At 38.6% G+C, this 13,979-nt stretch overlaps 1 protein-coding gene across 2 annotated transcripts in view; it reads right to left on the bottom strand.

The window, feature by feature from the left end:
- Nucleotides 1–13,979, bottom strand: part of cntnap2a (contactin associated protein 2a) — a 315,624-nt gene that overhangs the window by 143,917 nt on the left and 157,728 nt on the right. For both annotated transcript variants that reach the window (XM_072450653.1, XM_072450654.1), the window contains exons 5-9: nt 8,233–8,285; nt 7,008–7,158; nt 6,110–6,294; nt 4,137–4,280; nt 2,191–2,452 (exon numbers count right to left, since the gene is read on the bottom strand). In XM_072450653.1, the coding sequence (XP_072306754.1) occupies nt 2,191–2,452; nt 4,137–4,280; nt 6,110–6,294; nt 7,008–7,158; nt 8,233–8,285 (795 nt within the window). The remainder of the gene's footprint in view (nt 1–2,190; nt 2,453–4,136; nt 4,281–6,109; nt 6,295–7,007; nt 7,159–8,232; nt 8,286–13,979) is intronic.

Here is a 13,979-nt window from a genome sequence, read left to right as displayed (position 1 = left end):
GAGGCCAATCCCTGATCACTGGAGTGTGGTGATGGGAGAAATAGCCTCCTGACAGTACACAGGCACTACTTCATCAACAGCGGTTAAATACTTTTATTGGCTAAATACTTTGCTTGTGTATGTGAAACAGGGGGGGACATGGCTGTTTGGATAGAATACTAATACACTGCATTAAGAAAAAGGTTAAAACATCAATATTGGAGCTAATACGTCATTAAATGTTTATGATGATTAACGGTATGTATCAATAAATGATAAAGGCGCATAAATGATAAATCCATGAAGTAAATCTACCTTCAAAAAGTGTCGACTCTAAATACATATAGCCCTATTATGTCACCTTTAACCCTGACTCAATACATCTCCAGGTGGACTTCTTTGATTCAACCAGTATGAATAGCGCATCATATTAATTAAGATAAAAAGTGTTGGTCAGAAAAGCCTTAAGAGTGAGCTCGGAGACAGATGCTTCATAATAGATGGCAGGATGGTAACTTACTCAATGTTTAGTGAATAGACAGTGGGTGGGAGCAGCTGGTCAGGTGAAAAACCAATTACGCCCATATGAGGAAAATAAAGAAAAGCCACAAATACATATTTCAAGCAATTTTAGAGAACATTTGTTTTTATTAGTTTTGTCCACGAGGATAATATGAGAAACATCCTTTATTGCCGCTGCAAAGAGAATCCAACTACTGTATTTGCATAATACATTTCAAACCTTGAGGTGCAAATATTCATTAGCATCATAAAAGCTGATAAACTATTTACGAATATTATTTTGAGAACTATTGACATTTATTTCCTTCAGTTTGTGTGTGCATGATCCTGTTCTTCATTCATGCGTATATATCTCACCATTCTATCATTTTCCTCCACAACTTTCTACCGATATGAATGAATTTTAACTGCCATTTCAAATTCATGAGATCTTTTGGCATTCCGGAAATCCTCTCTCAGCCCCGCTCTGACAAATTCAGTTCCATGGCGGTTTAGCAGCCTCTCACGTCATCCTAAACGGCGTTATGCCCGCCACACAGATCCAACCACATGACACATTAAGCCCGGGCAGAACACACACACACAATAACAACAACAGTGTCACATACAGTCACACACTGCACAGACGGGAAACTATTATAACATTACAACTGGGCAAGCTAGTGTGTTTTCAGACACAAATCAGTGCCTCAGGCTTTTCTATTATTATAATGCCATATACTTCTCATTTGGACTGTAGCTTTACTGTATGTGTGGATCTGTTTGCATGTGGTATAAAACATTATGTTTATGTTAAAGAGGTACGGGTGCTGTTGTTTGAAGACAACATGTTTTTGTATAATGGCTCATACTGTTTTGTGATTCAAACAACATAAGAAACGAATAGGGCTGCAGCCAAGAACATGCAATATAATATTATGCAATGTGTTGTTTGGATGTTTGGATGAGTCAAATGGATTGGTAATTAGACAGCCTTGTTCCCTTGGCCTGAACACATGTTTCAAGATTATTTAATTTTTAATTAAACAAATATCTTCGACTAAATGTATTTGAATGGTTGATCTGTTGTCTTGTCATGTCCTATCCTGCCATATTCATGAATTAATTTAAAAAAACTATTATTTTTTTTAATTAATGTAATGTTGTAACTTGTAGTCAACGCGTGGCACATCACTGGTGTAGATTTAGCAGAACATCGGACCTGATTACTTCAAGATAAATTGAGCCGATTATCTTACAGTCGTAGGGAATAGTAAAAGTGTCTGTAAAATCATCAATATAAACAGAGGATTCATACCGTATAAAGGTAAAATACGGTAACTTGTCCTTTTTGCTTAAAACCACACATCAACCCTTCAACTATTTGACTTTACCAGTAAACATTTTGTATGCTCATTTACGTTGATATGTGGTCCAAAAATGTCAACATTTATTTACACCAGAGTCAGTAAGAAAAAGCTAGGCCTATATTACTTTTTTGGCACAGATTATAACACTCTTCTTTGGGTTTTTACATATTTTATGCTCTTTGCTTTTGATGAGGGGCAAAAACTCAAATCGATCTGCCATCATTGACTCCAGTAAGAAGATAATGCAATAAATACAGCAATTGGTGAATGAAAAACACGAAAACCTGTCATTTGTTCTTTAAATCGTTCAGTAGCTTTAAATAACTTTGCACTTCCTTACCTGAAGACAAGTCCAGTCTGTAGTTTTTGGTCGCTGTCGTCACGTTGATATGTACGACAACTATTCCCTCTTCAAGGGAAATCTCCAGTATTCCGTCGTCTAGGTTGCTGAAGAGAAGAAGTCCATCAGGGTTCCATGTCCGAAAATGAAAACCCACTGATAACACGTTGTGGTTTGCTCGTCCCGGCAGCTGCAGAAAACTGCTGGCATTGAAGAAGACAGGGAAGGTGTGGGTCTCCACACACGAGAAGGACAGGTTACGCTGTTAGGACACAGAGAATAGTAAAACGTAGTTCAAGCGAAGTGTGAAAATCAAAATGAGTTTTGACTGTTTGGTTAGCAGGGAAAGAAAGAATATTGACGAAACATGAACATGGGCATTAGGGAATTTGTAACAGAAATATAGGTGGGTGAGTAACAAGATAAGTTATTGTTCTTTATATTGCTCACAGTTTGGTGTTGTCAGTATCTTTTAAAATATGAGAGACCTCTGCCTGTTAGCAAAGTGACCAAAAGACAAGAATCAGACAATAATCTGTCAGTGATGAATATTAGGGCAATGCCTGAAAATAGATATACTGGAATGTTTAAAAAGAAATTCCCATTTAACAACTGAGTATGGTTAAAATGGAATTCACATCTTGACGTCTGAATTGATTAATGAGGCTGAATGCTAAATGCTCAAGCACTCAATATTTTATTTTAAAAGACCTTAATGACTTAAGAGTGGCTTTAAATGATAATGTTAGTGTTAAAGCCTGATATTGCCTATACAAATAAGAGTTGATAAAAAAACAAACATTTAGTGGCCTTTGAGCCACTAAATATCGTTGAGCTCCCTCAGCCTGCTCTTAATCAAATCAAATCAAACGTACAATATTGAACTATAGATGGTTCCTAATTGCATCTGCTGGGCTGTGGGAAAACTGCGTAGGGTCCGCTTTGATTACAAATGAAATGCGTGAGTCATCACTGAGGCTTTAATGCTCTTGATTAGAGCTCCCATTTGTCTAATCAGTTGAAAAGGGATCGAAGACGCGCTGGCCATCCACTTCACAGGAGCGAACATGGCAAAGGTTACATCCACCGGTCTGTCTTGAGAGCGGCGCATTTGATGAGCAAGGAAACGCATTGCTTGAGATGCTTCAAAAACAAACTGTTCGCCATTGTAGCAATTAAATGGTGTCTTTGGAGGCTGAGGGAAAATGCCAGTGTGGATATCAAGGGGTTTGTACTGCAGGTAAACAAGCGCAGGGCCGGTGATAGGGCAGCTGTATCTGATTTATTATGAATCTGTTTGGCTTTTTTTGTGCAGTGAATATTGTGCCCCCTCAGTCAGGTCAGTTAGTGTGACAGTAATTAAGCTACTCAATAGACAGAGGCAGCGGAGGCCACTACCAGGAATAATGAAACTTCTAGTTCAGGACTTTCTGCCAGTACTACTACGGCTTCTAAGTATTTCTATTATCACTACTGCTTTACAACTAATATTATCTCCAGACCCAAAGATAGCACAAGGGCTACAGCCATCATTTGGAACTTTGCAGGAAAAGCAATAACGTCTGAATTGTATTTACTTATGTGTTAACCTTTATTCAACCATTTAAACCCATTTAAATGTACAGTAGCGCAGTGCATGTCACAAAATGCATATCCATCCAATCCATTTGACAAGCAGACCGTCCACCCAAACATTTACATTGTGCCCCTTTAAGTCCAAGAGAAAATATGTTTTCTAACAATGTTCTTACAAAACTTGACTATCAAGAGTTTTTCCATGGCTTAACTTTACCTGGTGTTTTATTTAGAATCTGTGACAATAATGAGCTGCTTGGCACACAAAAATTGACGCAGAAGTTTGGCCTCATTACTTGCATTGGAAAGGTAAAGGTATAACGACAAAGACTTATCACATTGGTTTTAGTTAACAATGTGCAGTGCCTTACAAAGCTGGAAGTGTCGAGCTTCTTCCTGCGGGCCAGGTCGGTGATGTTGTCCCCGTTGTAGTTGATGCTCTCCATGCAGCCTTTAAAGTTCTTCCTGCTTCCTCCCACCGGCTTTCCACTGTATGGCATCCCACCAAAACTCAACTACAGCAAAAGAACAGACAAAGTGCATTCATATTTGATCACAACTGGACTTGTATCATGTTATTAAAGCAATATTAGAGATTCCTGAATGTATCAAATTGGGACAGTACTTTTTAGATATACTTTTTAGATAGCAAATGTTTAAGTGATGTCAGTGACTCGCCGCTGTAGATAAGGAGCACAACACATAACGTCTGTCTTCTTCAAGTATCAACCCATTTCATTTTAAATTTGATGCTGTTTTCATGACTATCTAGGAGCAGAAGCAACAGCACGTGTGACGTCTTTAAAATGGTGATGACAACCAATAAGTCATGTGACTGAACCCCATGGATATGAGATATTTTTGATTTGTTTGTATATATTATGTAAAACCTGTAAGAAAATAATGAAAATGTGAAATGTGTTGCACATTCTTGTGCAGTCTCTACTTGTGCTCACTTTCACATAGTAGCTGGGGCACGAGGAAAGGCCTGGTGATGGAAAGAGTTGTGCAATTACCAGTAGATCCGTGTCTGCCTATCTGTGTGTGCGAACGCTGCCACGCTTCAGTAGTTTTAGTAATTACTGCTTGTGGGGAAACACAAATGCTCCGGATATTCAGTCTATAGACCTAAATGGGAAATTGGGAAGGAACTAAAATGCCCACAAGACAGAGGCCAGTGAACTGGGTAAAGTGCAATGTTTTGGACTTTTGGAAATAATTTAGTATTTTGAAGCAACAAATTTGCATCGATTTATATTTGTTAATAAAAATGGATTGGTAGCTACACAACTGTAACATTTCCTCTTTAAGGCATAACCTTCTGGTCGACCTTGTGGTGTGAATCTGCCTGGAGAATCCTTAAACCAGAAGCCTCATTTTAATTGGCCTGTATTTTGTCATGCACTACTTCTTCCTATTGGACCAGTAAAGACTCAAATACTCAAATACTACAAAACAATCCATTTCCTGTTCAAATTATATTTAGCTGATTGTGCTGCTGCCCATTACTCAAACACACTAATTTCGTCATGGATTAGCATTATAGAAGAGTGTAAAGCCAATATCTAATTTCCTGGGGGTATCAATGCATTGCAAAGAGGAAAGTTATGTGAGAGTGCAACTAAGAATAGAAACAGTACAGTTGCAAATATGAAGACAGAAACAAGATATGATGATAGTTATTTTCATTTGCCATTTTCAACATAAGGTTATCAAATAGTTGGAGCATAACACAGCAACTATAGGTCTTAGGGCTGTATATAGATGGACACATTAGTCACATAATATCAGTCCATTTAGAGTCACGAATTCACCTAGAGCAGGCCTGTCTTTGAACAAAAGGAAGAATCCAATGTACCCATGGGAAGATAGGCTTGATTCCAGTGAAAAACACTTGAGAAATCACTGGCAAAGCATATGTAAGCTGTCTTGGCAGCAAGTGCAGTTTATCGACACTTAATTGTATTTTCCCTTTTTCCGTTTCCACTCAGTCTGTTTTATGTTGCTTGTCTTTTGAATGTCTGAAAGGAGGAGGACGCCAAGAAGTGATCCGATTGGTATGGCTAATTGATGCATCTGGAGTTCCTCCAGGGATTTTCAGACTAAATTCACAATGTTTAATTCATTGCCAAATTTATAAAAGATATTTCAAAAACAGTATCCCCACCGCAGCTGTTCACATATTACACTTAATATCTGAATGACAACAAAGTGTTAGTCGACTGTTGGGATTTGACAAAAGACAGAGTTTGTCAAAATGAATGACAATGTAATACTTTTAAATCAGTTTTAATCCAGTAGATCTTGTACCTGTTCTAAGCCTTGATTAATGTAAAAATCCTACCTCATAATCCAAGTCGAGGTGGTCAAACTCCCCGTTGGTCCGAAAGTGCTGCGTGTGCCTGTCCAGAGTAAAGTTGACATTTCTTCGATAGCGTTCGATCACCACCGAATGCCAGTGGTTGTCATCGAGAAGACTGCCTGTGGTGACGGAGGTGTGTCCCAGGATGGAGCCATACTGGTTACTGCCTGTAATTACCAAAGAAAAAGTATAAAAAACATTGGAGTGAATCCACGACAGATGGTTTGGTAGTTGGTCTAAGTTATGGCGGGATGACACCTGTTTACGGAGGCAAACGTGTTCTAGCTGTAAGTAAACACACACATTGAAAAAGTCATTTTATTTGCGAGAAAAAAAATCCATGCTTCCACAAGCAAACAAGGAAAAGAAGGTTATAAAGTATGAAATTTGTACATGCGGGTCAATGACAATATTGCACGGAAAACACTCAAGAGAACAGCTTGAAGTTTGGATAGGATAAAAATGTACTGAATTATAATCATTTTGAATAATTGCTAAACTCTTCTGCATGGCTTTGGGCACAAGGAGAAAATCACACATGCAAATAAGATGAATCCAGAATCTTCTAATTGTAAAGTAGTGCAAACCACTCTGCCACCAAGCACTGCTTTTGTATTTACAATATATATTCTTATAATAGTTTACGTTTTTAGGAGTTTAGTCAGTATGGTACACTTAGACCCAGTATTTAGTGAGTGCTGTTCCCTAGGACTGTGGCTGTCCTGGTGTGGGCAGTAAAGCAGCTGCTTCCTCGGCTATTGCTGTTAAGATTCTGTGACCAGCGCTGGCGTAGAAATCGGCATTCAAACTGTCAGAGCCACAGCGCGGAGAGGCTGCGCTGTTTCATACTGTCTAAAACATAGCATTTACTTTTGCTTACCTAAATTTATCTGCAAAAGAAGTTTGGCCTTGCGCAGCTCCAGAGTGATGTAGTCTCCTTGCTGGCCCTCTCCGTGGAGAATTACGCCCTCGCTCTCCGAGGTCTTGAATCTCAGAGCAATTACATCTTTAATGATCTTCATCTTCTTCACCTGCACACAGACGTCGTATCACAGCTGCTCTTCTTGCGCACAACAACCAGCTTCGACCTTCATCAGGGAAAATAACTTGACAAACTTGGGAATATATTATTTTAAGCTTAGTTCATGTCTGCCACTTAGAATATTCAATGTTTTTTTTTCCTTCTTCTTCTTCTTCTAAATTATTCACAACATTTGGAAAGCTTGATTTTGTTCACACCTGGGTACTTGTCACTGAGTATTATTAACATCACAATTCAACTATAGGGGGAATAAGTCAGTGTGATCCTCATTCGTCCAGGAGTGTTCCACTGTAGAAAAATATTTAGTTGTAGTCATCTGGACACTTTGAAAAAAACTGTGCATAAGGACTGATATAGAATACAAATACAGAATACGGATTTCTTTAGACCCAGGAATGTTTCGACAACTTACAACCACTCAACCGCACATGACTGACACCAGAGCCTTGATCGAAAACACTGATGAAGAAATGAGCATTTATTATATGAATTGCTAGTGCAGGAAGTTGCATACATTTTATGCAACTTCCTGCACTAGCAATTCATATAATAAACACAATCTTAAGTTCAACTGTATCTGGGACAAATCGTACCAAAGCGGGACACAATAGTTTGACAATGACATTTTTATTTTAATGCAATGAAGCACAATATTTCCTCCTTATATTTGTGAGCTTTAAAAAACGTAACTAGGTTGTTATTATTTGCTGCCTCATAGTACCAGTACCAGTAAAATAGTACCAGTACCAAGCAGTGTGCCCGACTATTCGAACTATTCTTACTTCAGTCCTGGAAAGGTTTATAGACCTATAGACTCTATTCTATAGGATATATACAGAAGATCCAATCAGAACACTAAGATATTTACTATTTTAGATAATTGATCATGATTGGAGAATGCGGTATTGAATAATGTATTTTTAAAAATGAAATACTGGGTCTACTCTGGAATGCTAAATATAGTTCAGTTATTAATCCATACTAGTATAACTGTACATTATAACTGTACATTAGTATTATTCAAACAAATGTACAGTAATTATACTACAAAGAAACAACATACCTTAAAACGATAGGAGATGACACCTTGTCCATCGAAATTGATCACGTCCGACCCTGAGGACAAACACACACACACTGAAACCGTTAAAACCAAAATATACAAAATATAAATTGATATAGTTTGAGATTACATTCTACTGGCTGTCAAAACAAGACTTCTTTTGTGATCAAATCTATTTTTCACTGTAGTGGGCAGAAGTTGCTGAGTTCTAGCTTGTCCTTTCAGTCGAGCAGTTGTGTTTCATGTTGAGTGCAGGTGTGAGGAGCTTCAGATTGTGGGGCCGGATGTTCAACCAGCCAGAGCGAGGCACCTGTGTGAGCGCATAGGCCGTTTTCTATCACCATAAAACATGCTACGGTATTTTGAAGTCATATAACGTCAAACAAAAAGACAGCTGTCTCCAAAATCCTCATTCATTCAAACCCATGTAATTGCATCCTTTTCTGTGAATAACCAAATACACAAAAACTAAAGAATTCCATTCGTCTGGATCCTTTATCTACAACTTTAAATCTTGTAGCAGCATTAGCATTTGACAGAGCACTGTAATATTAATAACTGCTTACAATGCTCCATGCATGTTAGATCACAAATGATGCAATTTATTAATAATTCAATTGCATCTTTTGTGATCTGCTTTCCCAAAACTACATGTTCTGTGTGTATTTCTCCATTTTGGCCCTCCTACAGACCTGCTATGTGGCATTTGTCATCAGCTACAGACATCAATAACATAGCCATCTTTAGTACTATTTAATTTTTCATCATCTTAAAATATCATCATGCAACTTTGTGTACTGTTTCTTTGACTACATTTACAGTATATCAGCAGGCGTTAGTACTAATCTGTTGGACACTTTTACAACGTTAAATACTTCCAAAGTAGGGCAGAGGGCTGGGAAGACTGTAGAGAACAGCTTTGTGTTTGTGAAAGAGATTTGTAAAGTGCTGTACGCATGAGATGCTCTCAGTCTCGCCAATCCATCACATCGTGGGAGTGAAGTGGGCACATATGGGTCCCTCTGTTGTGATTGGATAACAGAGCTGAGGGAGAAGCAGATCAACTCATAGTATATGGACTATAACTTATACATTGTCTCGCCACACACCCCTATGGCTATCATTCTAGCTCAGCGCTTTGAGCCAGGATAGAGGTAGTTACATGACATAATTATTACTCTAGAATAATAATTATTCTTAGTTGTGAGACTGAAAACATTGGTATTCTGAAATATTTCCAGTTGTTTCATAACATAATCCAGTTACTTTAAGGAGAATGTGTAGTCGTGAGGAAAAGCAGGCCAGCTTTGCATGTTAAGGGGTGGACTTTTTGACCCTCCACATCCTTCAGCTGAGCAAAAGCAGATGCGACATGGATAAATATCTGCATAAATCTTTGAATAAATGTATGCACTACTGAATGTGCTCAAACTGAATTCATTTACACTTAGAAATAGAGAGCAACTGAAATTGTTGACATTTTATTTCACAAACCTTTATCATTGCACTACTTTATACTAGCTTATATATTCACTAATATTATTTTTATTTTTATTCATAATTACATTCTTTATTCATTGTTTACTGTTGCACCACATCGCCAAAGCATTTGTACACCGACAATGGCACTAAAACTTTCCATGAACAACGCTTCTTCTCATGTATTCAATAATGAACACGTACTCAGTTCATCACTTCATGCTCAGTTACAAACATTTCTTTGTCATTCATTGATACAATAATTTATATTTATTATATTGGCCATTCCATTTTTAGAAAGCTCAAAGGGTTAAGTGGTATAATTCACATGCAGACAGTGTAGTAAGAAACTCCTTAGGCAGCCATTTTGTTCTGGAATATATATTAGAGGAATACTTAACCTCATTATAGAGTATGCAGGTCCCTTTGCCCCGACACATAATAAAAAGGCTGTTGCCACCACCATCACCTTCTCTTGGACCCTGCCGCTCAGCTAATCAGCCAGAATGAACCAGTGAGTACCTAGGTAGCTGTGTCATAGGGCAGAAATAAATATCCTCTTAACACATAATGCAAGCGTTGAGGTGATTTATGTAGCTGTGTAACTATGGCAACAAGCATTATGAGTTAAGGTTAAGGTGCACTTTATTGTCCCCGTAGGAAAATTTGTCCTCAGTATTTGACCTCCAATAGATAGAATTTCAGGATAAAAGAAGAATAACACACGTGCACAGAACTTCCATGTAAAGCCATGTTGGTGCTAATGAGTCATATCTACTGGGACATTTAATTAGCATACATTAAAATACCTTGGATAATAATTTGCAATCAATATGGGCTGTTTATGCATTGAGCACCCTAGAAAAGGTAGAATGCTTTTTTATGTGGTAATCTTCCAAACATGTTGCAGTAAGGCATCGACAACGGGAACGAATGAGAAATAAACAAAACAACAATAAAAGAACATAGGGAACATACCCTATATATACTTATACTGATATTATTTTGGCTAAGATGAATTGTTATATGAGATATCTGGTGTAGTCCAATGTCAAGTGTAGAAGAGTCCAAGCAGTGCTATCCCTGGGCAGACTGTTGGTGAGAACAACAATTTGGTTGCTTTTTCTAAATTACAGCCCAGACGTAGTTCCTTGCTTCCCACAGAATTGTGAATAAATAAATTTTGACCAAAACAGGCCATTCCAAATAAAAGACTGATATTACAAAATTGAGGGGGAAAAAACCTGTTATCTTTAAACATTTCCCAAATTACCACACTATTTATTGGTTTCCATTTCCCCTTTCAAGTCTTTATTTTTGCACACTGAAAAGGACTTCCACATGTAGTGAAGTTGATTGATAGGGAGGGTCAAATGAACCAATTTAGGCTATGATGTCTTATTTTGCAACACCGAGAGTAGAGCCAGTGACAGCGCAATCATGGGAGAGGACCGTGTATTTCAAAACACAACTGCCAGACACTTGGCAGAAACATGGCACACACGTATACTTCAAATGGAGAAATGCATCACTTTGTCTGTTATTGTCCATATCTGAGCTCTAACTGCTCTCTTATGATTGTATATTTCCTATTCAACAGATGCCAAGATGTGGTAAATTACATTCATATAATATTTGTCACACATACTGTTGACCAAATTACCTGTCATCTTTCACTTAATGGAAATGGAAATTAAAAATAACATTTGCATGATTGCTTTGGTTATTTTTACGTCTGTTAATGAAAGAAAAACATGTTCAACTCATTCATAACTGAAAATGTGTTTGCTTAAATTGCCCAATTATTGCTATGTTTATCTTAAAGGTGCACGGTAACTTTTCGGATTTTTGACTCGTCTCCACTGTCGTTGCATTCCACAATATGGCATTACATTTAGCTGAAGAAATTCCTTGAAAGATCTAACCTGTAACTTGGTCTGGTGACGTTACCTGCTTGTCTTCATGGCGATATTCAGTGAAACATTCTTTGCAGCGCATCAGCATCTTCACATAGACAAGCAGCCGTCGGACCATCCAACAGGAAAGTTCCAGTGCACCTTGTGTGTATGTATATCGCTCTGACAACATCGATGTCTATTACTACAAAATGACACATACCCTTATTTCCTCCCCTTTTCAAAAAGACCGGATGGAGACTCATTTACATTCACGGTGGTGGGGATAGGGCTAGGGTACAGTGAAATTGACACATGCCTCCTTTCATTCAGATGTGGGTCCAGAGGAATATAAAAGCCTATGTGATTGCATGCTGCCTTCCCTCAGATACGTCACCCCTGCTGACACCTCATTCTTTGACCACCGCTAAGAAATGAAACAAGGAAAATACAATCAAAGTGCTGAGAGCTGACTGGAATACTGCCTATGCCCTTGTATCCGCACGCACACATACACGAGTGAATCTACCTAATCGCATCTGCTGAATGAAATATGTACGTGTGTCACTTATAACTGTAATTTATGCAGAGCCTTAATTGAAAATTGTTATCAAAATCAATTTGGCAGGATTTAATAGGATGAGAGCCAAAGGGTTGCAGCAGAGTTAGTTCCTTACTTGATACATGTGTCTAAAGCAGTAGACAGTCAGGGTGCGCAAATGAAGCCTGCGTAAATTCAGCCTGGAAGACCTAACTCCATCCATCTACGTCAAGGCCTCCATGGAAGGACCCCTCTCCCCAGCGCCATCATCGCAATCAAGCGGGCGCCCGCCTGTCCGTCTGTGAGAGTCAGATCCCTCACTTCACCATGGACTCTCCCAGGTTTCTGCGTTTATCCCAAAGAGGTTATGCAGTTTTTCCTGGCCAAAGAAGTAGGGTGAAAGGTCAGGGGGCGTCTGTACCATGGCCCTCGCACCTGCTCCTCATCCCCAATCAACGCTCTCAAGTGACTCCTCCCCGCTCCAATCGGCACCAGGCGGTCACATTTAAGCCCTCAGGCAGATGGCTCGGCCGCTCAAACCGTACTGCGACCCACCGCCTCCCCCGCTCCTCCTCTGCATTCCCCTCATCCTCTACCTCTTAACATCTACCACCACCAGTCTCCAGGCTCCGGGGGGAGACATCTAATACAAATAGATCATGGAGTGCCCATTATTGCAACGTCTTCCGCCGGGGTCTGAGCGCCAAATAACTCAAATAAAGCTTGCTCAACAGTCCATTCTCGTGGTCTCTTTGTCTCTCCAGGGTGAAATGTCACTATATTTTGTCAATCTCTTACTAATGCGTATGACCTTGCTTTTTACATATTCATTTCCTATATAGCGTTAGCACATAATGAAGACGGTAGAGGAGATTTTGCAGCTCAAAGTCCTCTCAAGGTATAAATATGCATGAGTTATCACAAATGTGTTTTAAGATTTTCAGTTTTTCTACAGAGGATAATAGAAAGAAGCAAGGCTAGTGGAAATTGGATTTCAACAACTGGAAATTATACAGTAGTAGCTCTTGACAATGAAATACAAATAATTTTGGAAACATTGTGCATTAAACCTGGAACTTTCATTTTGTCATTTCAAAACCACAAACTTAAATAAATTGTATTTGATTTTTTTTTTTGTTAAAGAGCAAAACAAAGTGGCACACAATTGTGAAGTAGAAGAAAAAAAATGATACATGATTTCTAGTTCAGCATGCAGACATTTTCAGACTCTTTTCCCTGAGTGCAACCAGTGGCTTTCAGAAGTTTCCTGAAAATGGCTGAAAGACTGCAGCTGTTCTGTGAAGGCCACAGAAGTTTTTTTTAAGATAACATTGAGGAGCAAACAGCATCATGAAGTCAAACAAACACACTAGACGGGTCAGGGATAAAGTTGTATAGACGTTTGAAGCGGGGTTAAGTTATAAAAAGATCTGAACATCTCACTGAGCACTGTTCAAAATCTGAAAACTGCTGTTCACAAACGCTTTCCATCAAATCTGACTGAGCTTAAGCTGTTTTGCAAAGAAGAATGGGCACAATAGAGAATAGAGAAAAACCTCAAAAGACTTTCAGCTGTAATTGCACTGGTTTCACAAAGTATTCAAAAGTATGAATAATTTTCATTCCATTTCACAAGTGTCACTTTGCATTGCTCTTTCACGAAAAAAATCCAATACATGGTCATGACAGGAAAGCAGTGATTGACCAATAACGATATAATTTTAGATAATAATAATGATATCTAAAATCTCCTGTTCCGCTCTTTAACATGCGCTTTTACAACCTGAGCAGACGCAGCTTCTTTTAGAGGTCTGTGCATACGCTCTGAGGAC

Source organism: Eucyclogobius newberryi, unplaced genomic scaffold (genome assembly GCF_026437365.1).
Source record: "Eucyclogobius newberryi isolate DKJ021-1_F unplaced genomic scaffold, fEucNew1.0.hap1 SCAF_18, whole genome shotgun sequence".
In the NCBI taxonomy this organism is placed as follows: domain Eukaryota; kingdom Metazoa; phylum Chordata; class Actinopteri; order Gobiiformes; family Gobiidae; genus Eucyclogobius; species Eucyclogobius newberryi.
This window is presented reverse-complemented; position numbering and strand designations above follow the sequence as displayed.